This window comes from Chiloscyllium plagiosum, chromosome 14 (genome assembly GCF_004010195.1).
Source record: "Chiloscyllium plagiosum isolate BGI_BamShark_2017 chromosome 14, ASM401019v2, whole genome shotgun sequence".
Taxonomy (NCBI): Eukaryota; Metazoa; Chordata; class Chondrichthyes; order Orectolobiformes; family Hemiscylliidae; genus Chiloscyllium; species Chiloscyllium plagiosum.
In genome coordinates this window covers 72,932,585-72,957,551 of record NC_057723.1, presented here as the reverse complement: position 1 = coordinate 72,957,551, position 24,967 = coordinate 72,932,585, and the positions used below count along the sequence as shown (strand labels likewise).

The window sequence follows — 24,967 nt, the reverse complement described above, 5'->3', positions numbered from 1 at the left end:
CTGAGAGATAATGGGGGGCGGGGGTGGGGCTGCGGAGAAGGTAACGGGGAACGTGATAGGTAGATGAAGGTGGAGGTGGAAGTGATAGGCCGGAGGGGAGGGTGGGGCGGATAGATGGAAAGGAAGATGGACAGGTAGGGGCAGATGAAGAGGGCGGTGCCAAATTGAAGGGTCTGGGATGAGGTGGGGGAAGGGTAAATAAGGAAACCGGTTAAATCCACATTGATCCTGTGTGGTTGGAGGGTTCTTCCTCCAGGTTTCCGGTGGCTAGAGTTTGGCAGTGGAGGAGGCCCAGGAGTTGCGTGGATGGGAGGGGGGAGTGGGCGCCACACTCTTTGACTCTGCTCCTAAAGACGCCAGAAACAAGGCAACAGAAATATGTGAGTAATGGTACACTCCAATGGGGCAATCCAGGTGAAAGAGTGGGTAGAGTACAGTGCCACAAAGAATAGTTGAGGTGAATGACAGATTACACCGCGAGGAAACGTCAATGAAGGGAGGAATGGATAAAAGCTATGTCAATGGGGTTGAATAAAGTAGAAGAGAAAAGGAACATTTCAAGCACCAGCTTTGATCAGATGGGCTGAATGGCTGGCATCTGCCCCCATTAACTCTATAGGAGGAATGCTATCTGTTTGGTTTGCTGAGAGTGTGGAACTGGGGTAAGTGCATGTGAACTGAGAGTACCCTGCCTTTTGTGAAGTTCTAGATCGATGGATACTGTGACTGACGGACTGCTCTTGCAATCCGAGAGGACGTATCTGAGCCCTGACTGTATGAAGGTGGCAGGCTGGTCTTAATGTTGTGGTAAAGGATGGCTGCTGAGGATAGTGATCCCTTTTGAGGGGCTGCTGATTGTTCCCAGAAGGCCTTGGCTTTGAAGTTAGTATTTTGGAGTCTGAATTCAGAGATTTGACACTTCCAACTGCTGCCTGGCTGAAACACACTTGCTTTTTGGAGCTAAGATTCCATAAATAAACTTGCTATAAATTGGAGGGAAATTCAGCTAATGATCATGCATATGTGCAAGTCTAGACGGAAATGAAATTAGTCAGTGGTGATTCATTGCCATGTGACAGTGTCAAAGGTATTTTTTCTGTGGTCTGAAGTAATTTGTGTATTTGTGGAAATAACTTCTATACTGGGAATTGTACTGTTTTATAGAACTTCTCACCTTTGTTTGAAATTCCCAAATGCATCTGACTAGGCAGCTAAACAGAAAGCAGCTTTGGACCAAGATATCATTGGGTGATGTGCATTGGAAGCCTTGGAACAGCGTCAGCAGTGCACCTCTGTCCTTATATTCTAGCTCTCTTGAAATGATGCCAATATTGTATTTGCCTTCCTAACTCCCAAATGAACCTGCATGCTAACATAAAGAGAATATTGAGCGAGGACTCCCTTTGGGATTTACATTTCTGAAGTCTTTCCCTATTTCCATAAGACCATAAGACATAGGAGTGGAAGTAAGGCCATTCGGCCCATCGAGTCCACTCCACCATTCAATCATGGCTGATGAGCATTTCAACTCCACTTACCCGCATTCTCCCCATAGCCCTTAATTCCTTGTGACATCAAGAATTTATCAATCTCTGCCTTGAAGACATTTAGCGTCCCAGCCCCCACTGCACTCTGTGGCAATGAATTCCACAGGCCCACCACTCTCTGGCTGAAGAAATGTCTCCGCATTTCTGTTCTGAATTTACCCCCTCTAATTCTAAGGCTGTGTCCACGGGTCCTAGTCTCCTCACCTAACGGAAAAAATTTCCTAGCATCCACCCTCTCCAAGCCATGTATCATCTTGTAAGTTTCTATTAGAACTCCCCTTAACCTTCTAAACTCCAATGAATACAATCCCAGGATCCTCAGCCGTTCCTCATATGTTAGACCTACCATTCAAGGGATCATCCGTGTGAATCTCCGCTGGACACGCTCCAGTGCCAGTATGTCTTCCTGAGGTGTGGGGACCAAAACTGGACACAGTACTCCAAATGGGGCCTAACCAGAGCTTTATAAAGTTGATATTTCTATAATAGTCCACACTTCTATTTTTCCTTCCAAAGTGAATAACCTCACAGGTTTTGTCTTCTGCTTTGGGGAGAAAGTGGAGCCACATCATTTCTGGTCTGGCACAGAATGATTTCTGCCTTGGGACCCTCCAACCACACGGGATCAACCTGTGGATTTCACCAGTTTCCTCATATTCCCTCCTCCCACCTCATCCCAGATCCGAACTTCCAACTCGGTGCTGCCCTCTTGACCTGCCCAACCTGTCCATCTTCCTTCCCATCGATCTGCCCCACCCTCCCCTCCGACCTATCACTTCCACCCCCACCTTCATCTACCTATCGCAGGTGTCGGCCATAAACCTCTCCTTCCTGGGAAGGCAAAAGCAATGGTAGCATTTGTTTTAACAGGGCTAGATGTAGAGCAGACATGTACTGTTGAGTCTGTCTGAGCTCTGGCCAGATTGTATTTGAAATATTGAGAGCAGTTTTGGGCCCTGTATCTAAGGAAAGACGTATAGGCACTGTAAAGAGGGTGAAGAGGAAGTTGAAAGGAATGATCCAAGGGATAAAGGACTTGTCATATGAGGGCAGCTGAGGACTCTACATCTGCCCACAATGGAGTTGGTGGGATAAGGAGTTCCTCATTGAAACATAAAGAATATAGAGAGGCCTGGACAGAGTGGATGTGGGGAAGGCGTTTTGACTAGTAGGGAGGACTAGAACCCGAGGGCACAGCCTCGGAGTGAAGGGATGACCCTTTAGAACTGGGATGAGGAGCAATTTCTTCAACCAGAGGGTGGTGAACCTGTGGAGCTCGTTGCCACAGAAGGCTGTGGAGGCCAAGTCATTGAGCATCTTTAAGACAGAGGTAGATAGGTTCTTGATTGGTAAGGGGATGAAGGGTTACAGGGAGAAGGCAGGGGGAATGGGGTTGAGAAATATATCAGCCATGATTGAAAGGCAGAGATGTCTAGATGGGCTGAATGGCCGATTTGTTTCACATCGACCACACTCAGACTACATTATGCTGGCAGACTGTCGCTGAACTGAAATCAGTAGCTGTACTCATGCTGGTTCTGTTTTTCAGGAGTGGGTAATGTTATATCAGTATGGTTGATGCCTGAGAGTGACATGCGTTAGTCTGACTAAGTGTACATTTGCTATCACGAGTGATTGTGTTGTCCCCTTTTCCCTTAGGAATTTTTAAAGAAGGAATTCAGTGCTGAAAACATATTGTTTTGGCAAGCCTGTGAACGCTTTCAGCAGATCCCAGCAGATGACTTGGACCAAGTAAGTGCTGATTGATTTTATTTCCTATGTGTGCATTTTGTGCATCTCCGCAATGTTCTCCTGTCTTCCGGAAAGCACTGGCAGAGGGCGGGGGGGGTAATGTTTTAGATTAGATTACTTACAGTGTGGAAACAGGCCCTTCGGCCCAACAAGTCCACACCGACCCGCCGAAGCGCAACCCACCCAGACCCATTCCCCTACATTTACCCCTTCACCTAAAGCTATGGGCAATTCATCTAACCTGCACATTTTTGGATTGTGGGTGGAAACCGGAGCACCCAGAGGAAACCCATGCAGACACGGGGAGAATGTGCAAACTCCACACAAAGTCGCCTGAGGCAGGAATTGAACCCCAGTCTCTGGCACTGTGAGGCAGCAGTGCCAACCGCTGTGCCACCCACGAATGGTTGATGCCTGCTGATTGCCTGCCTGTAGTCTTCCCAAATAAACACTGATCTTGTCTAAGAGTGGACAACAAGAAAAGCAAATTCTCTGCCTGACCCATGCCAAGGGACCCTCAATGAGGTGGGACATTCAGCTCCCATGTGTGCAGCCACGTCTTCCAAATACCCTAACCCTGGAATTGGGAGGTACTGAAACACTTTGGAATGAGTAATGACGCTACATACAGCAATGCCCAGTTCCAGTTGACATAGAAAGGAAGGAACATAGGAAGCAGCAGATGGGACGGCATGGTGGCTCAGTGGTTAGCACTGCTGCCTTGCAGAGTCTGGGTTCTGGGTTCAATTCCAGCCTTGGGCACCTGCCTGTGTGGAGCTTGTACATTCTCTGTGTGGGTTTTCTCTGGGTGCTCTGGTTTCTTCCCACAGTTCAGAGATGTGCAAGTTTGGTGGTTTGGTTATGCTAAATTGCCCCATAGTTTTCAAGGATATATGGACTAGACATGGGAATTAGGGGCATGGCCCTAGGTAGAATGCTCTTTCGAGGGTCAGGATGGACAGTATGGCCTATTTCCACACTGTAGTGATTCTATAAAAAACAACAAAAGCTCTGTCTCGTGTGTGTCCTATTATTGCTGAGATCAATATGATACAAAGATAATAATAATCACATTCCTAAAGAAGGACTCATGCCCGAAACATCGATTCTCCTGCTCCTTGGATGCTGCCTGACCTGCTGCGCTTTTCCAGCAACACATTTTCAGCTCTGATCTCCAGCATCTGCAGTCCTCACTTTCTCCTCCTTAATGATAATCACTCTCCATCCATTAGTCAACAACAGACTGAAGAAGAAGCTAAAGTGGTGGAGAGCTTCGGCATCCATAGGGCAAAGGTCACATTTTCCCACTTAAGGAGGCAATATTTAGGACATTTCGAATTACTCACATTCTGTACCACAGAAAGCTGTTTTCTGAAAGAAATCTTGAGTATTGTTGACAAAAGCCACACTATTAAAGGTATTCATTTTGCACTCAACAGGACAGATGCGAGAATACCAATTTACAAAGTGGACAACAGTTTTTATGTTGCATGAGAAAAGGGTGCTGATTTATTGGCAAGTGGACTTGGATCTATTGAATAATTGCGATGAAAATAACACCAGGGAAAACTATTTCCGCTATATTTGCAGTTAATTGAAAAAGATACGATTGTTTGTCATGTTTTCCCTGCCTGGTGGCATTAAAGGATGCTGGCATCTGATTGGTCTTCTGCTGCTAGGTAGTCAATTATTGGGCAGGCCTAATAGTAGTCACCTAAGTGCCTAAAGGACCATTGTTTGCTTGGGCCTTGCTTTTTCAGTGAATTGCACGGTAACATCCAGTCTTTCCAACTTTACAAATTGATTGGCCTCTGGAAATATTTGAAAGCAAGTATACGAAGGGGAAACAACAGAAAATATCAAACATCATGTCCATTGTCATAATATTTAGATGGGTGTTTAGACGTGATCTGCTCCAAATTTGTCATAAACCTCGAGAGGGAAGGAGTGGAATAAAATCCAATGCTGTGGTTTGATCGTTAAGTTGCACCCTGTCCAGGATAACGGTGCATTTTTTGTGACAACGGGAGAGAAAGTCTGTTGCAGTGGGTTTTTTATTATTTGTTCACGAGATGTGATTACTGCTGGCAATGCCAAGTACTGGTGAGCTTCCTTCTTGACAGCAGAAATCCTTCTTGAGATGCCCACCGTGTTGTTAAGGAGGGAGTTGCAGGATTTTGACTCAGTGACGGTGAAGGAAGAGTGGTATTTCTAAACATCAGGATGTATCTGCTGGTGGTAGAGGTCACAGGTTTGGAAGGTACTGTCAGAGGAGGCTGGGTGAATTACTGCAGTGCACTCGGTAGATGCAGTGTGCATCGGCGGGTGACAGCAGTGAATGTTGAATGAAGGCTGAAGGTGGTGGATGTGCTGCCAATTCAGCAGCTGTATTGGATGATGTCACTTGAGTGTTGTTGCAGCTATACTCACATAGCTAATAGTTCTGAAATAGTTAACTGAATTTACATTGGTCCCACCTAACCTGATGATGTCACCGTCTTGTTGAGGAGACAGGGAGTTTGCAATAGCCTTCATTTTGAGCAAATATATTCTGTCCAGCTCCTAGGAGTCCTTACTATTAATGCCTGACTGGTAATGTGAGCTGTACTTATTACTGCCATGCACCAAACTAATTTATTAATTCCGCCAAGTTTTTCTGCTATATAGACCAGTGATCTCTCCCATACCACTGATAATGAGACAGGCGTGAGACACAGTACAGTCAACACAGGCAAGGGAACTAGCTCAAACACAATGTGGGGCAGCTGGTGTTGGACTGGGGTGGACGAAATCACACAACACCAGGTTATAGTCCAACAGGTTTATTTGGAAGCACTAGCTTTCGGAGCGCAGCTCCTTTGTCAGGTAGTTCACAACCCACAACTCCCTCCCTAACAACATGGTGAACCACCTGGTGAAGAAGCAGCACTCCGAGAGCTAGTGCTTCCAGATAAACCTGTTGGACTATAACCTGGTGTTGTGTGATTTTTAACTACCTCATCCAACCTGTTTCCTAGGTCACATACAGCAGAGTTGGAAGCTACCATAAAGTGCCAGCAATCGGGGTGATCACAGACAGCAACTTGACTTCCAGAGTCACAGTCAGACTCGTTCTTTTCTCTTTTACCATCCACCTGTGACTAGCCTCGAGAGCAGGAGCTCTCTCTGTCTTTGCCATCCTCCATGCCAATGCAGTGACTCCTTTGATAGCAACCAATTGAGTAACATGGGGTTCGACCTGGAGTCTTCGAATGAAATGAAAACAGACCGACTTACGCTTCTCCAGAACAAGGTGTCCTGAAATGCTTCACAAGTACCGTGCTTCCGAAATGTCATCATTGCTGGGAAAGTTAGAAACCTGGTCATCTATTTGCATGAAGCAAGGTTCCACAAACCACAGTGGAATGAATGAGCAGATCATCATCTCCTTTTTCACTGTTTGTTGAGGGATAGTTCCCGGTTAGAACACCAGGGAGAATAATGTGGAGGTGCCAGTGTTGGACTGGGGTGGACAAAGTTTAAAAAATCACACAACATCCGATTATAGTCCAACAGGTTTATTTGGAAGTACAAGCTTTCGGAGCAACGCTCCTTCATCGGGTAGCTAGCTGTTGGACTACAACCTGGTATTGTGATTTTCAACTTTGACCAGGGAGAATGACATTGCTATAATGACAAAAAAAAATTAATGTGGTTCTTCAGATGCTGGTAGAAAAAGGGTTAAGATCAGCAATGCAAGACATAGGCATTTCAGATCCTGACAACCAATGGTGGGAGTGTTATGGGTTGGGGATGGAAGTTGGGGTGGAGGGGTAGTGGGGGGCTGATGTAAAGTTGAAAATACAAGGTCATAATTATAGCGTTTATATAAAAGATTATAACGTTACAACAGATATGATGGAGTGGAAGAAATTGGGAGATTGTTACTTTCATGAAGAGTGTGAAGAAATATAGTCAAGGTAGCTGTGAGAGTAGGTGTGATTATTGAAGATATATCAATATCATCTATGTGCAATGCTTTTTGATATGCCTCCCTGTTACTGCGGTGTAATTCCCACATGAGGTGAATGGTGCTTTGACCAATCTCTCTTTTTTTTTGTTAAGCTCTCAAAAATTGCCAGTGAGATCTACAGAACATATCTGTCCAGCAACTCACTCAGTCCCATCAACATCGATAAGCAGGCACAACTGGAGGAGGATGTTCTCAATGATCCGACATCGGATATGTTCAAAGCACAACAGCTTCAGGTACCCTGTTCCAGTCTTTGTCCCATTCCATCTCACATCTCATGACCATGCTAAATTGTTAAGTTATCTCTACTATCAGTTCCCAGCAATATCTGCAAGAAGAGTTTAAGTCAGAGACCTACACTGAACTCTTGGCCCAATAGTTTGGAAGGAAAGCGCTGACAGTGACACAAGGAATCTGAAAAGGGATATAGACAAGTTGAGCAAATGGGTTACAATTTGGCAGATGGGATATAACGTGGGAATGTGTGAGGTTACACACTTTGGCAGGAAGAATAGAGGAGCTGGATATTATTTAGATGGAGAAAGACTGAAGAAAGATACAAGACAAAGGGATTTGAGAGACCTTGTGCATAAATGACAAAAAGCTAGCCTCCAAAATCAAATGGTGGGCAAATGGGATGTCGGCTTTTATTTTAAAGAGAACAGAAATTAAAAATAGGGTACTTTTGAAAACTGTAAAAGGCACCAGTCAGAATATTATTTTGGACTCATTTGTTAAGGAAAGATTATACTGACATTGGAGGCAGTCCGGAGAAGATCCATTTGGTTGATTGGTGTCTAAAGGGATTGTCGTTTTATCTTTATCACCCAGAAGAGTTATCATAAATAATTAATGAGGACAGATTGAATGGGTTGGCCCTGTGCTCCTTGGCGTTTAGAAAAGTGGAGGGCAACTTTATTGAAACAAACAAGATTCTCAGGAGGCTTGACAAGGTAGATGCAGAGAGGCTGTTTCCTATTGGAATAATCTAGGACTGGAGGGCATCATTTCAGAGGGGTCGGGCATTTGAGACAGAGATGAAGAGGAATTTCTTTTCTCAAAAGGTAATCCATCTTGTGGAACATTTCACCCCAAAAGGCTGTCCAGGCTTGGTCAGTAAGTATATTCAAAGCTGAAAGAGACAGATTTTACTCAGCAAGGGAATCAAGGGTCATGGGTAATGACAGAAAAGTAGAGTTGAGGACTATCAGATGAACCAAAACGATGTCCTTGATTTTGACTTGGCAAGGCTTTCCTGTTTTATACTCATTTCCCTTTGAAATAATGATCAACATTGCATTTGTGATTCAGGCTTCTTCAGAGATCTATCTGATTAGTCGCATCCTTCTGGCCGTTCCACAGATAGGTGAAATTTTTTTGTTCAAAGATTCATCAAAGGGAACAATTTGAAAGTTTTAATTGAATCTGTTTCAAGTGCCTTTTCAGACAGTGGGTCATGTATCCCTTTCTTCATTGTACCTGTTTCTAACTCGAATTATCATAAAATTCTATTTTTTAGGATCATAGAATCCCTACAGCATGCAAACAGGCCCTTCGGCCCAACAAGTCCAAACCAACCCTCTGAAGAGCAACCCACCCACACCCCATATTTGCCCCTGACTAATGCACCTAACCTACACATCCCTGAACACTATGGGCAATTTAGCATGGCCAATTCAAGTAACCTGCACATCTTTGGATTGTGGGAGGAAACCGGAGTACCTGGAGGAAACCCACGCAGACACGGGGAGAATGTGCAAACTCCACATAGACAGTCGCCCGAGGCTGGAATTGAACCTGGGTTTCAGGCACTGTGAGGCAGCAGTGCTAACCACCGAGCCACCGTGCCGCCCCTGTGTGTTCTTAGGAAGGCAGCACCATCAGCAAAATTTCTGACACTGGATACAGTTTTTTCCCTTGTTTAGTCCATAAAAATCCAATGATTTTCTGTCCAATCTCTTCCTAACCTTCTCTAACAACAGCCTTCCTCCTCTGTTACTTCTCTATAACTATGATATCCCACAGCACCTGGAATTTAAAGTAATGTTCTTGCTAAAAGCCAAACGAGTGTTTAGCAAACAGTTAAGGATAACATCCTCACTTTTGGACTTTATGTCACTATTATTAACAAAACCCAAGATCCGGAATGTTTTGTTTTGAAACAGCCTGCTCAATGTCTCCTCATTGTTGAAGGATTTGGCACACACCCTCATAAGTCCTTGTCTTCCTGCACTCTCTTTCAGATTGTATCATTTAGCTTTTATCGCCTCTCCTCGTTCCTGCTGTAAAGATGTATTACTTTACACTTACCTAATTTAAGTTTCCTTTGCCCTGTGGCTGTCCATTTCATCAATTAAAGTTTTCCTAAAGTTTACTAGCCTCCACAATGTTTGCTACATTACTGAGTTCCATCCCATCTGCCAACTGTAAAATTAGTCACTGTATCTCCAAGCAGTTGTCTTATACTGACTTCTGGGAATATTTTGTATTTCACTGCAACCCATTAAAAACAACCTTTCACCACTGCTCTTCACTTGCAGTCTCCCTCTGCTCATTTCCCATGTATGGAGAAAGTGAGGACTGCAGATGTGGAGATCAGAGTCGAGAGTGTGATGCTGGAAAAGCACAGCAGGTCAGGCAGCATCTGGGGAGCAGGAGAGTCGACGTTTCAGGCATAAGCCCTCATCATTCCTGATGAAATGCTTATGTCCGAAACGTCGATTCTCCTGCTCGTCAGATGCTGCTTGACCTGCTGTGCTTTTCCAGCGCCACACTTTTTTGACTCATTTCCTGTATATGTTGGCAATGTCCTGTTAGTCCTGCGCAGTTTATCTTTACTCTTAGGGTGGCTGCACAGCAATTCATCAAAGGTGTTCCAAAGGTCTATATGCATGACTTCAGTCATGTCATCCTCATTAATGTTCACCATCACTCCATCAGTGAACTGAACTTAATCTAATACATTTCTTTCAGGAGCAGCCCTATGCTGATTTTTGTCCATGGTTTCCCTAAGAGCCAATCCCAAACATTGACCCCTCTAAAAGTTTCCTCACTACTGACAGTCAGTTGAATAGCCTGAGCTTATCCCATTCACCTTTCTTAAACATGGATGTAACATTGTAGTCACCTAATCCTCTGTCATAATCCTACTGAAAGAAGATTGGTAGATTGAGGGAAGACTCTCTGCAATTCCTGTCCTTAATTCCCTCATAGAATCCCTATAGTGTGGAAGCAGGCCATTCAGCCCATCAAATACACACCAACCCTTTGAAGGGCATCCCACCCTACATTTCTGATGGCTTATCCACCTCACCTGCACATCCCATGATACTATTGGCAATGTAGCATGGCCAATCCATCAAACCTGCACATCCTTCGACTGTGGAAGGGAACTAGAGCACCCGGAGGAAACCCACACAGACACGGGGAGAATGTGCAAACTCCACACAGACAGTCGCCCAAGGCTGGAATTGTACCCAGGTTCCCGGCAATGCTACCCACTGAGCCACTGTAACTCGGCAACTTAGAGGGCACCCCAAAGCTGCACTGAGTGACTTTTGACTACTACCAACATTGTACGTCTGTCCTCCCACTGAGTCATGTTCCACTTCCCCACTTCATTGGCCATTATCACAAAATTCCTTTCATCTTTGTGTAATGTCCCTGGGAAGTGTTCTTCACTATCACCTTCCCAACATTTGATGGTCTCTAGTGTACTAGGCATTATATACAGTAATAATAACAACAATATCTGTAACATGATAGCTCCTGTACTGTTCTTTAACTGTTAAATTAGATTATGGATCTGGCAAATTTTATCATATTTCCATCTCTGCAGATCTTCAACCTGATGAAATTTGACAGCTACACTCGTTTTGTGAAGTCCCCCCTTTATCAACAGTGTGTGTTGGCAGAGGTGGAGGGCAAACCACTTCCTGGTGATACCTCACAGGAATTGGAACACAGTCATGATAAGGAGAGTGCCAGCCTCTGTGATGCCAAGAAGGTAAGACTTAATTCTAACATGAGATGATGGGGAATCTGATGGAATGGCATGGTGGCTTAGTGGTTAGCACTGCTGCCTCACAGCGCCAGGGACCTGGGTTCGATTTCACCCTCGGTTGACTGTCTCTGTGGAGTTTGCGTGTTCTCCCTGTTGCTGCATGGATTTCGTCCGGGTGCTCCAGTTTCCTCCCACAGTCCAAAGATGTGCAGGTTAGGGCGGATTGGCCATGGGAAATTGCCCATAGTGCTCAGGAATGTGCAGCCCAGGTAGATTTGATGCGAAATGCAGAATTGTAGGGTGGGTCTTGGTGGGATACTCTTTGGAGACTTGATGGGCCAAATGGGCGAAAATGAGGACTGCAGGTGCTGGAGATTAGAGTGGTGCTGGAAAAGCACAGCAAGCCAAGCAGCATCCGAGGAGTAGGAAAATCGACGTTTCGGGCAAAAGCCCTTCATCAGGAATGAAGGGCTTTTGCCTGAAACGTCGATTTTGATGGACCAAGTGGCCTGCTTCTCTCCATATGAATTCTTTTATAAATTGGAACTCTTAAACTCTCCAACACTGTGCACAACTTGAGGGCACGACAGTCTACATTTAAAATCATTTACCTTTCAGACCAGAAGTTAGTTGGCAATTATTAACAGTCACTGAGATGCAAACAGGGTACTTATACTTTCAGTATATCGATTTATCTTTCTAGTGGTGAGTTTAATGGGGAAGTAATGTGCAAATCCTAAAACCTCATCAAGTGTGGGAATCTATTAAGGGCAAGATGCTACTTTGGATGGAGACAGCTGTGCTGAGATTGGGTGAATCTTAGGAAACTGCCTACAGGCACATTATTTCTTCCTCGAATTTTTCACAGATGCTCTTTCAGCCAATTGAGCAATTTTATTGGACCTTTCATTGCTTATTATTTGGTGGACAAGTGATTTATTTTGTCCTCACTATGGGTAGCTGGCTTACTTGGACAGTAACAATAGGTCTGCTCACAGTCTCAGCTAAATCTGACTCACACGGCATGCTGAACCAAACATGCGTTTTGAGAGAGCAAGCGATAACCATAATTGCTAATCCATAATTGTCCTGTAGCAGAAGAAGAAGCTGAAGCCAGGAAAGTCATTCAGTGGTTTGCCACAGAACGGCTATGATGGGAAAAGCGGAAGCCCGGAGAAACAGATCCGGAGGAGTAAGAGCAAACTAAGTCGGAAGAAAGATAAAAGAGACTCTTTTGGAGGTAAGGCACTGGCTTACTTGCTCAAACCATTTGCAACTAGGCAATTAACTGGATGTAACATAGTGTAGTATAACATAATGGGTTGTAATGCAAGGTAAAAGGTTGCAATGAATTCTAGGGAAGGTCAATCTGATGTGAAGGTCTGCAATGCAATTTCTCCAATGGGGGAGCAATACAAAGTTATAGATTGGTGTAGGTACAAAGATATTGTCTCATTGTTTAACAAATCCTGTTTTAGGGTAAATAGGATTATTCCAAACATGGGGGAGGAACATGAACTTCTGACTTTCAGTTAGAGGGATGTGGGGGTAGTGTGGAAAATGGCATTGATGTTAATGATCCGCCATAATCATTATGTGTGCTTGTTTTTCCAAGTTTGTGTCTCCTTCTTCCATCCTGTACATGGAAGCTCTGTATTGGGTGACAGTTGCACAAGCACAAGCTGCCCTTAATACCTCACCCAGATTAGCCTTCGAGTAAATATTGTGAAGCTAATTAGTTACTGAAACTAAAGCACCCTAACAAAGGAACATGGGAAAAGGAATAGGCCAATTTGGACCTTCAAGTTTCCTGTGTCAGACCAGATCATCACTGATCATTAACGTCAATGCCATTTTCCCACCTTCTCCTCACGTCCCACTAATTGGAAATTTATCAATCTCTGCCTTGAACATGCTCAGTGATGGAGATTCCACAGCCTCTGGGACTGAAAACTCCAGAGAATGATCAACTTCAGGGTGAAGAAATTGTTCCTCATCTTGGTTCGAAGTGGCTGAGCTCTTATTCTGAGAGGATGTTCCCTTCTAGTAGACCACTACTCCATCCCTCCCTAAACCAGCATTGTTTCCTCATCTGCCCTGTCATGTCCTTCAAGAACTTTAATTATTTCAAAGGGATCACCTCTCATTCTGTGAAACTGTGGAGAATCCAGGCACAGTCTCCTCATTCTTTCCTCATAGTACAGTCCCACCCTTCCAGGACTCATTCTGGTGAACCTCTGCTGCACTCCCTCAATGTCAGGATATCCTTCCTTCAGTAAAAGGCACCAAGACTGCAGACAATACTCTGTGGGGGACAGTCTCACCAAGGTCCAAGTTGACTGACTGTATGGAGTTTGCTCATTCTCCCCGTGTCTGCGTGGGTTTCCTCCGGGTGCTCCGGTTTCCTCCTACAGTCCAAAAATGTGCAGGTCAGGTGAATTGGCCATGCTAAATTGCCCGTAGTGTTAGGTGAAGGGGTAAATGTAGGGGAATGGGTCTGGGTGGGTTGCGCTTCGGCGAGTCGGTGTGGACTTGTTGGGCCGAAGGGCCTGTTTCCACACTGTAAGTAATCTAATCTAATCTTAAAAAAAAAGACATCTCTACACCTGCACTTAAATGCTCTTGCAGTAAAGATTAAAATACCATTTGACTTCTTTACTGCTTGTGGCTGGGTCATAAGCCTGTAACTATCTACTGTGGTGGGTAAATCACCACAAGTTACCTTTAATTCAGCCACTTATTAAGAAATCTCACAGACAGAGGGGAAAAAAGAAAAGGGAACCGAAGGGTCAACTATTTTGCACAGAGGGTGGTGCGCATATGGAATGAGCTACCAGCGGATATGGTTGAGGCGGTTACAGTAACAACATTTGAAAGCCATTTGGACAACTACATGGATAGGAAAGGTTTAGAAGGATATGGGCCAAGTGCAGGGAAATGGGGTTAGCCTGGATGGAGACTTTGGTTGGCATGGACCAGTTTGGGCTAAAGGGCCTGTCTCTGTGCTGTAGGACTCCATCACTGTGTGGTAATTGTTCAAACGTTGTTGTATGTAGCAATCAAAATAAGATCCCTCAAGTAAGTAAATTAGACCACACAACCTAACTTGGCTCGTACCCAATTAATGATAGAATTTAGCAAAAGTTGTAACTAATAGTGTCTGTCTCTGGAAGTGTCCAGGGTTGGAACTTTTTGCAGTGCTGTCCTTCAAAGCTTTGCTAATGCGGGGTGTTCTGGTGTTGAATTCTTCTGCAGATATTCACCCTTCCTACGATGTGGTATTATTGATGATTCTTTAGATTCATCTAAATTATTGACTACTTCTCTGAAACCAAGTCTACAGCTTGTCTTCTTAGCAGAAGTATGGGCGGATGTTCTGGTACTTAACAGGGTTCAAAAAAGATTTACTTGGATGTTGCCAGGGTTGGAGGGTTTGAGCTATAGGGAGAGGCTGAACAGGCTGGGGCTGTTTTCCCTGGAGCGTCGGAGGCTGAGGGGTGATCTTATAGAGGTTTATAAAATCATGAGGGGCATGGATAGGGTAAATAGACCAGGTCTTTTTCCTTGGGGTTGGTGAGTCCAGAACTAGAGGGCATAGGTTTAGGGTGAGAGGGGAAAGATATAAAAGGGACCTACCGGGCAGCGTTTTCACACAGAGGGTGGTGTGTGTATGGAATGAGCTGCCAGAGGAAGTGGTGGAGGCTGGTACAATTGCAACATTTAAAAGGCATATGGATGGGTTTATGAATAGGAAGGGATATGGGCCAAGTGCTGGCAAAAGAGACTAGATTAATTTAGTATATCTAGTCAGCATGAACGAGTTGGACCGAAGGGTCTGTTTCTATGCTGTACATCTCCATGACTCTAAGTAGTTTCTCTTGTTCCTTGTTGCATTTGGCATTGACTATGTGTTTGAAGACACTACTGTCCTGTGATTAACTCCTTCACTTCTTCTGCAGGGCAATCAAGTGGCATGAGACAACCATTCATCAAGAATTGATAACACAGTTTCACTGATCTTGCTTTGGCTCCTACTTTTCCCAGACATGGCTAAATGCTTTCAATTCTTGGATAAGTTTGTCCTTATCCCTTAGTTTCTTCCAATAAGAGTTATTGCTGATTCCTTCATAACATGTTATCTCTGGTGATTCTTTCAATTTATGAACAGTTATGAAAGTTTTGAAGTTGACAGTATGATGCTACCTAACAGGAAAGTGGATTGCAGTGGTTCAGGAGCATTATTTGCTGTTACCTTTTTGATGATAGCTAGCAATCAGTAATAAATGTGGTGCCATATCACGGAATCTTTTTTTTTAAAAAAACATCCAAGATGTCTTATCATCATTAACTCTCTGCCAGGAAACCCCGTCATGTCTCAGTGAGCTATTTTTGATCAATCAGTGGTGGTGGTGTTGGCTCTCCATTTTAATGCTTCTGATAATGTACAGCACTCACCGGCTATACAATGTGGAGATGTTGTTACAGAGGAGGGAGGCAATGACCTCGTGGCATTATCATTAAATGATTAGTCCACAAAGATTAGTGCTGGAGAAGCACAGCAGGTCAGGCAGCATCCGAGGAGCAGGAAAATTGACGTTTTGGGCAAAAGCTCTTCATCAGGAATCACAATCACAGGATCCAAACAGGAGTGATCCACAAACGCAGCTAATGTTCTGGGACCCTGGTTCAAACCCTGCCGAGAAATTTGAATTCAACAAAGAATCTGGAACTCAGGGTCTAACAATGAGTATGAAACCATTGGGATGGCATGGTAGCTCAGTGGTTAGCACTGCTGCCTCTTAGCGCCAGGGACCTGGATCCAATACCATCCGAGGATGACTGTGTGGAGTTTGCATGTTCTCCCTCTGTCAGTGTGGGTTTCCTATGGGTGCTCTGGTTTCCTCCCACAGTCCAATGAAGCTCAGGCAAGGTGGATTAGCCACAGGGATTTCAGGGATAGGGTGGGTCTGGGTGAGATGCTGTCCAGAAGGCTGGTGTGAACTCAATGGGCTAAGTGGCCTGCTTCCACACTGTAGGGACTCTACAATTATTGATTGTTTGAAAAAGCTATCTGGTTCACTCGTATCCTTGGGGGAAGGAAATCTGTGTCCTTACCCGGTCTGGGCCTACATGTGACTCCAGACCCACAGCAACGTGCTTGACTGTTACATACCCTCTGGGCTATTAGGGATGATCAATAAATGCTGGCCAAGTTGGAGATGCTCACATCACATCTGTGAGTAATAAGAAAAAGAGAACGGTTGCCTGAACACAGTTCCTGATTATATTTAAGTAGAAAATGCTGAAAACACTCAATAGACCAAGCAATGACCATGAAGAGAAAGCCATTTTGTTTCCTTTCCATACTAACTGTTTCCAACAATTTCTGCTTTTATTTCTCACTTTTTGCTTCTGTGGTGTGTTGTCTCCCAGTGCATTTCACTCTGAGGTGTTTGGCAGGTGTTTGTGTGTTTAGTTTTACTTTACTTTGTGGGTTTTCAAATTCTGAATGGTATAAATACTTAGAAAGGCAAACAGGTTTTCCTGATTCCTCACCCTGACCCCAATCATGACGATGTTGGCTGTTTCTCATTCCACCGCGTCAGAATGTTATGAATTAAAGACCCAGCCCCAGTCCCAAATGTGGTGTGGATCAAATTCCAGAGGAATCCTATCCTCATCTATTCATTTATGAGGGATTCACCAGAAATAAGGCAATCTTAGAGGACATTAGCTAGTTTATCGCAGAGCAAGGATGGATTCATTTCATGGTCAATGCAACTTAATACCAGTCTAAGATCACGGCTTTACCTGTTAGGGAAGCTAATTCATGCTTTTGAGCTCGGTCATTTTGAAAGAATTTACAACATGATTGACGATTCCTTTTTTATGTTTGCAGTGGATTTCTCAGACAGCAATGGCCTCTTCCTGTCTCGCCGTGAGTCTCAGGGATCTGTGTATTCAGCAGCCAGTGTGGAGCTGGGTTTCCTCAGCTCTCTTCAAGCCAGAACAGAGGTAAGACACATGATGGAGTACTGCATGCAGTTTTGAGCTCCTTACTTGAGAAAGGATGTACTGGCACTAGAGGGGGTGCAGAGGAAGTTCACTGGGTTGATTCTGGAGTTCAGGGGGTTGGCTTATGAGGAGAGACTGAGTAGACTGGGATTATATTCATTGGAGTTCAGAAGAATCAGGGGGGATCTGATAGAAACACATAAAATTATGAAGGGAATAGATAAGAGGTAGAAGGGATGTTTCTACTGACAGGTGAAGCTAGGGCAACTGGACATAACCTCAAAATTAGGGGGAGGCATTGCTGCCTCATGGTGCCAGGGACCTGGGTTCAATTCCAGTCTCGGGTGACTGCTTGTGTGAAGTTTGCACGTTCTTCTGTGTCTGTGTGGGTTTCCTCAGGGTGGTCTGGTTTCTTCCCACAGTCCAGATAATGTGCAGGTTCGGTGGATTGGCCATACTGAATTACCCATAGTGCCTAGGGATGTGTAGGCTAGGTAGATTAGCCATGGGAAATGCTGGGTTAAGGTGGACAGGTAGGTCTGGGTGGAATGTTCTTTGCAGAGTTGGTATGGGCCGAATGGCCCGCTTCCACACTTTTATTTTTCATTCACATAGGCTTTTTTAATGTTGCAGAACATTTTATAAAAATAACAGCAGAAAAATTTATTTATAACCTTTTTAAAGTTAACGGTTTGAAACAGAGGCAAATATGAATATTAATTAGCCTTGGCAGTGAAATGGTGAAATTTTGCTTGGTGGCAATTGTTTCAGAAATTGCTAACATTATCAGCTCAATTGAAATGCAATCAACTTTGTTTGTACTTGATGAAAAGCAGTTTTACTTGCTGAACAGTGTAGGGGATGGAACATGCTGCCTGATAGGATGGGAGAAACAATTTTATTAAAAGCTGTCAGTAGAGAATTGGACAAAACTGTGGAAAATAAAACAAATTGCTGTGATATGGGGAAAGAGTGGAGAGTGGAACCAGTTGGATTGGTCTTCAGAAGGGCCAGCACAGATTTAATGGGTTGAATGTCCTCTGCTGGATAATTGTTGAAACAAATATCACATTAGCAGATCTGTTTACTGATGAGAAATAGTTAGATTAACTGTCATAACTGGGAACTGCCCTTTCACAAATAACTGAGGTAGCATTTTAGTTTTGACATACTGAAAATGCTTGGCCAGTAGTAAGATGTTTAAGCAGCCACTATTGCGTTGCAGACTTTTGCAGGTCATATTGACAAAGGTGAGTTGAGCATTGAGATAAATATCAGAAACCAATGGAGCAGGGTTATGTCATTCAGCCATTTGAGCTTGTTTTGCCACTCGCTATGATCGTGGCTGATCATCCAACTCAATAGCTTGTTTTTGCTTTCCCCCCCACTTATCCTTTGATCTCCTTAGCGCCCCCCGCCCCAAGTGTTGTATCCAACTCTCTTTGAGATTGTACAATGCTTCGGCCTCAGCTGTTTTCTGTGGTTGTGAATTCCATGGGCTGACTCCTGTCTGGGTGAAGCCATTTCTCATCTCAGTACTGAATGGCTTTCCCTATACCCTTACACTATGACACTGGTTACAGATGCCGTTGCCATGGGGACTCCATGGGGAAGAGAGCTTGAACAGTTTTGGTCTGTACTCTCTGGAATTTGGAAGAGTGAGGGGAGATCAAATTCGAGATGATAAAAGGTGTGGATAAAATAGATGTGGCGTGGATGCTTCCTCTTGTGGGACATTCTAGGACAAGAGGATAAGGGGCAGCAAATTTAAAACAGAGTTCAGAGGAAATTACTTCTCCCAAAGGGTTGTGAATCTGCGAGAATTTGCTCCCCCAAAGTGCAGTGGATGCTGGGACAGTGAGTAAATTGGAAGAATTGGATTTTTAATTGGCAATGGGTTGAAGGGTTATGGGGACAAGGCAGGAAAATGGGGGAGAGGAACATATCAGCCATGATCGATTGGCAGAGCAGTCTCAATGGGCCGAATAGCCTGATTCTGCTCCTGTATCTTACGAACGTATGATTATCCTTCCCTCATATGTCCTATTAGAACTCTATAGGGTAATGACAGAGAAAACCACACCCTAGTCCATCATGACGATGTTTAACACGATCTGTGCTCTTCGTTGTAGTATGAGAGACCAAGCCCAGAAGTAGAAAATGGGAAGAAAGTGAAATACTGCTGTGTTTACCTGCCTGACACAACTGCCTCTTTAGCAATGGTTCGGCCCGGCTTGACCATCCGAGACTTACTGTCCGGCGTTTGTGAAAGGCACGGGATTCCTCTGGCAGCCACTAGTGCCTACCTGGCTGGAAGTGACAAGGTAAGCTGGTGTGTACCATTTCACGATTGACTCACAAGGAGAAAGTGAGGACTGCGGATGCTGGAGAGTCAGGGTCGAGAGTGTGGGTGCCAGAAAAGCACAGCAGGTCAGGCAACATCCAAGGAGCAGGGGAGTCCACGTTTCAGGCATAAGCTCTTCATCAGGAATTTGACGTTCCGAGCATGTGCCCTTCGATTCTACTGCTCCTCGGATGCTGCCTGACCTGCTGTGCTTTCTCGACTCTGATCTCTAGCATCTGCTCTCCTCACTTTCTCTTAGTGAGTAAATCTTCAGATAATCCTCTTCCAGCACCATACTCTTGATCATGATTTACTCAAGCTGACTGGACCTGACCCAACACCCTAGCCCCTTCTCCAATTGGCAACATACTCACCAGGCACCCGACCCTGTAACCTCTACACATCTGACATCTAGCCTCCCCTCACCTTATCATCAAACTTGCCCTTTGTCAGCAGCTGTTACTATGGGCTGTCAGTACCTTCAACCTACGACAGCAGCCTGCTGTGAAAAGGGAACATGGTTTCTCTTCCTTGTGTGCTGCCAAAGAATGGTCAAAATGGAGGAGTATAGCTCTGCGTCTCTGAGGAAGCCCCGAGCAGAATCTCCTCTCAAAAACCTGGAGCTCCCTCCTTGCATAAAACTTACACAAGATTGCCAGTCTTCAGAAAATCTAGCCTTCCGTTTTTGTTTTGCATTCCGTCGGCAACTTTTCTAATGTGTTTCAGTAAGAATTTGAAAATCGCAGCAAGAGCCTCTTCACGCAGAGTGGTCAGAATGTGGGACCCATCATAAGACCATAAGACGGAGGAGCAGAAATTAGGCCATTCAGCCCATCGTGTCTGCTCCACCATTCAATCATGGCTGATGCATTTCTCAAGGAGGAGAGGGTGAGGACTCCAGATGCTGGATATCAAAGTCGAGAGTGTGGTACTTTTCCAGCACCACAATCTTCAACTCTGATAAGTTTCTCAACCCTATTCTCCCCGAAAGCCTTGATCCCCTTGACAATCAGAAACCTATCCCGGTTTTAATGATCTGGCCTCCACAGCCTTCTGTGGCAATGAATTCCACAGATTCCCCACTCTCTGGCTGAAGACGTTTCTCCTTATCTCTGATCTAAAAGGTTTTGCCCTTACTCTAAGGCTGTTCCCTTGGGTCCTCCTCTCTCCTACAGATGGAAACATCTTCCCAACATCCATCTGTCCAGGCCATTCAGATCTCCCTATATCCTTCTAAACTGCATTGAGTATAGACCCAGAGTCCTCAAATGTTCCTCTTATGTTAAGCTTCTCATCCCTGGGACCATTCTCATGAACCTCCTATGAACACGCTCCAGAGCCAGTACAACCTTCTGGCGATATGGGGCCCCAAACCCGCGCACAATACTCCAAATTCCACAGAGCATTTTAGTCAGAAACGAAATTAAGTCAACAGTAAGAAACAAAGTAAGGTCAGATGGTGTAGAATCTGTGTGGGTAGAATTGAGGAACCGCAATGGTAAAAACAAACACTGTTGGAATTTTGCACAGGCCTCCAAACAGTAGTCAGGGGCTGAGATGCAAGATACACCAGGAGATAGAAACAATGTATGTATGAAGCAAAGTTACAGTGATCATGGGGGATTTCAATATGCAGGTGCATTGAGAAAATCAGGTTAGTAGTGGTTCGCAAGGAAAGGAATTTGTGGAATTACTATGAGATGGCTTTTTTGGAGCAGCTTGTCATTGAGACTGCTAAGGAATACTGAATTTAGTGTTGTGCAATGGGGCAGACTTGATAAGGTAGCTGAAAGTGAAGGAACCCTTAGGAAGCAGTGACCATAATATGATTGAAATTGGTCTGCAATTTGAGAGGGAGAAGATAGAATCAGAGATAACGGTATTACAGCTGAGGAAAAGCAGCTGCAGAGGCTTGAGGGAGGTGCTGGAGAGAATTGACTGGGAGAGGAGCCCAGCAGGAAAGACAGTGGAACAGCAATGGCAGGGATTACTGGGAGTAATTCAGGAGACACAGCAGGGATTCATCCCGAGGAAAAGGAAGCTTGGTACAGGGAGGATGAGGCAACTATGGCTGACCGAGGAAGTCAGGGATAGTACAAAAGCAAAAGAGAAAGCATATGATGGGGTGAAGGGTAGTGGGAAACTTACGAAGAACAACAGAGGGCAACAAAAAAAGAAACAGGGAGGGAGAAAATGAAGTATGAGAGTAAGCTAGCCAGCAATATGGAGGAACACTGTCAGAGTTTCTTTCGATATATGAAGGGCAAAAAAGAGACCAAAGTAGACATTGGAACACTGGAAAATGACGCTGGAGAGATAGTAGTGGGGGACAAGGAAACGGCTGAGGATCCGAATAATTACTTTGTGTTAGTCGACAAGATGGAAGACGTGAGTACTATCCCAAAAGTTCATGAGAGTAAGGGGGCAGAGCTGAGTGTGGTGGCCACTACCAAGGTGAAGGTGCTAGAAAAACTGAATGGCCTGAAGCTGGATAAATCACCTGGACCTGATGGACTACACCCTAGAGTTCTAAGGGAGATAGCTGAAGAGGTCATGGAGGCATTAGTGGTGCTCTTTCAGGAATCGCTACAGTCAGGGAGACTGGAAAATTGCTAATGGGACACCACTGTTCAAAAAGGGAGTAAGGCAAAAAAAGGAAAATTACAGACAGCTTAGCCTAACCTCAGTCATGGTTAAGATCCTGGAATCCATTGTGAAGGATGAGGAAGTGTAAATGACGTTACAGGAAAATGCTCAGATTTGGCATTACCAGATATTTCGGGTGAGATTTCTGAATACTTGGAAGTGATAGTAAACAGGGCAAGGCCAGCATGGATTCATCAAGGGGAGGTCATGCTGACAAATTTGCTGGAATTCTTTGAGGAAGTAAAGAGCAGGTTAGACCAAGAAGAACAAATGGATGTCATCTACCTGGACTTCAGAAAGACCTTTGATAAAGTGCAGCACAGGAGGCTACTGAATAAGAAAAGGGCCCATGGAGTTAGAGGCAAGTTGCTAGCATGGAAAGGAGCTTGGCTGTCTGGCAGGAAGCAGAGAGTGGGGAGGAAAGGGTCTTTCTCAGGCTGGGAACTGATAACAAGTGGTGTTCTGCAAGGCTCCGTGTTTGGACCACAACTTTGCACTTTATACATTACCGATCTAGAGGGCAATCTGGCTACGTTTACAGACAATGAAAAGATAGGTAGAGGAACAGGTAGCATAGAGGAGACGGGGAGGTTGCAGAAGGATTTGGACAGGTTAGGAGAGTGGGCAAAGAAGTGGCAGATGGAGTACAATGTGGGAAAATGTGAGCTCTTGCACTTCGGTCGGAGGAATAGAAGCGTGGACTATTTTCTATATGGGGAGAAAATTCTGAAGTCTGAAGTGCAAAGAGACTTGAGAGTTCTACTCCACGATTCTCTCGAGGTAAACTTATAGGTTGAGTCAGTCGTTAGGAAGGCAAATGCAATGTTGGCATTTATTTTTAGGGGACTTAAATGTAAAAGTAGGAATATATTTCTGAGGCTCTATAAGGTTCTGGTCAAGGTACATTTGGAGTATTGTGTCCAGTTTTGGACCCCATATCTCAGGAAGGATGTACTGGCCCTGGAGTGTGTTCAGAGGAGGTTCACGAGAATGGTCCCAGGAATGAAACACTTAACATGTGAGGAATGTTTGAGGACTCTGGGTCCAAACTTGATGGAGTTTAGAAAGATGAGAGGAATCTAATTGAAACTAACAAAATACTGAATGGTCTGGACAGAGCACATGTTGGGAAGATGTTTCCATTGGTAAGAGAAACTAAGACCATTAACCCTCCTGACCACCAACCCTCCTCAGAGCAAAGGGAAGACCCTTTAGAACGGAGATAAGGAGAAACTTCTTCAGCCAGCGAGTGGTGAATCTATGGAATTCATTGCTACAGAAGGCTGTGGAGGGCAGGTCATTGAGTATATTTAAGACAGGGATAGATTGGTCTTGATTGTCAAGGGGATCAAGGGTTACGGGGAGACATTGGGAAAATGAGGTTGGGAAACTTATCAGCCATGATTGAAGAGCGGAGCAGTTCCGATGGGCTGCCTGGCCTAATTTCTGCTCGTATATCTTATGCTCCAATGGTCTTATGGAAGTTAGGTAAATATATGAATTGAAGGATACACTGATCAGATTAGAAAGGGTAAATTGGGAGATGGCTTACGTAAAACATTTTAAAAAAGTACAAATAATTTGGGTTTAATGTCTAGTTTCTGTGAGGTAAATTCAACAGAGTTCCCGGTATTACCCTGACTTGCATTTTGCTTTGGTTTAATACAATGCTTTCACTTCATATTGAAGTGAATGCTAACAGACACCAGGGAAGGGGAAGTTATAAATGTCATTTGTAGCACTGCAGGAAGTAAAAGTAGTTTTTTTTTCAGAAGTGTCTTTGTCAAGTCAAGAGTGCTTTATCTCCACAAGTCACATTTTTTTTTAACTGAGTTTCATGAGGCTTCAATCCATCGGTGTGCATTCTTTGTCCCAACATTACTGAAAGAGTTTCATGAATGGTACAGGTCCATATCGTAGAGAGATCTAACAATAGGAACAGCCCCATGGTCTTTCAGTCCCTCAAGGTCATTCTATCATGGTCTGAAATGTTCAATGAAATTCTCTCAGACTCAGTTTGAAAAGGATCAATTGACGGCTATCAGCTTTCGCAGCCTTTCAGAAGTGAGAATTCTGGTCTCCTGCTTCACTATGGGTGAAAACGTGCCCTCTGATTGCATTCCTTCATAACAGACTCGTCAGCCCACCAACCCTCATGACCACCAACACACATGACCACCAATCCTCATGACCATTAACCCTCATGACCATTAACCCTGCTGACCACCAACCCTCATGACCATTAAACCTCCTGGCCACCAAGCCTCATGACCATTAAACCTCCTGACCACTAACCCTCATGACCATTTACCCTCATGACCATTTACCCTCCTGACCGCCAACCCTCCTGACCGCCAACTCTCCTGACCGCCAACCCTCCTGACCGCCAACCCTTGTGCCATTAACCCTCCTGACCATTAACCCTCCTGACCATTTACCCTCCTGACCACCAAACCTCATGACCACCAGCCCTCATGATCATTACCCCTCCTGACCACCAACCCTCCTGACCACCAACCCTCCTGACCACCAACCCTCATGACCATTAACCCTCATGACCACCAGCCCTCATGACCACCAGCCTTCATGATCATTACCCCTCCTGACCACCAACCCTCCTGACCACCAACCCTCCTGACCACTAACCC

The 24,967-nt window shown here is 44.6% G+C and overlaps 1 protein-coding gene across 3 annotated transcripts in view; it reads left to right on the top strand.

Moving 5' to 3' along the window:
• Positions 1-24,967, top strand: part of LOC122556800 (regulator of G-protein signaling 14-like) — a 93,845-nt gene that overhangs the window by 47,328 nt on the left and 21,550 nt on the right. For 2 of the 3 annotated variants that reach the window (XM_043703997.1, XM_043703995.1), the window contains exons 4-9: positions 3,207-3,299; positions 7,404-7,547; positions 11,150-11,317; positions 12,410-12,554; positions 17,214-17,329; positions 19,462-19,653. In XM_043703997.1, coding sequence (XP_043559932.1) covers positions 3,207-3,299; positions 7,404-7,547; positions 11,150-11,317; positions 12,410-12,554; positions 17,214-17,329; positions 19,462-19,653 — 858 coding nt within the window. The remainder of the gene's footprint in view (positions 1-3,206; positions 3,300-7,403; positions 7,548-11,149; positions 11,318-12,409; positions 12,555-17,213; positions 17,330-19,461; positions 19,654-24,967) is intronic. The other variant, XM_043703996.1, reaches the window with a different exon arrangement.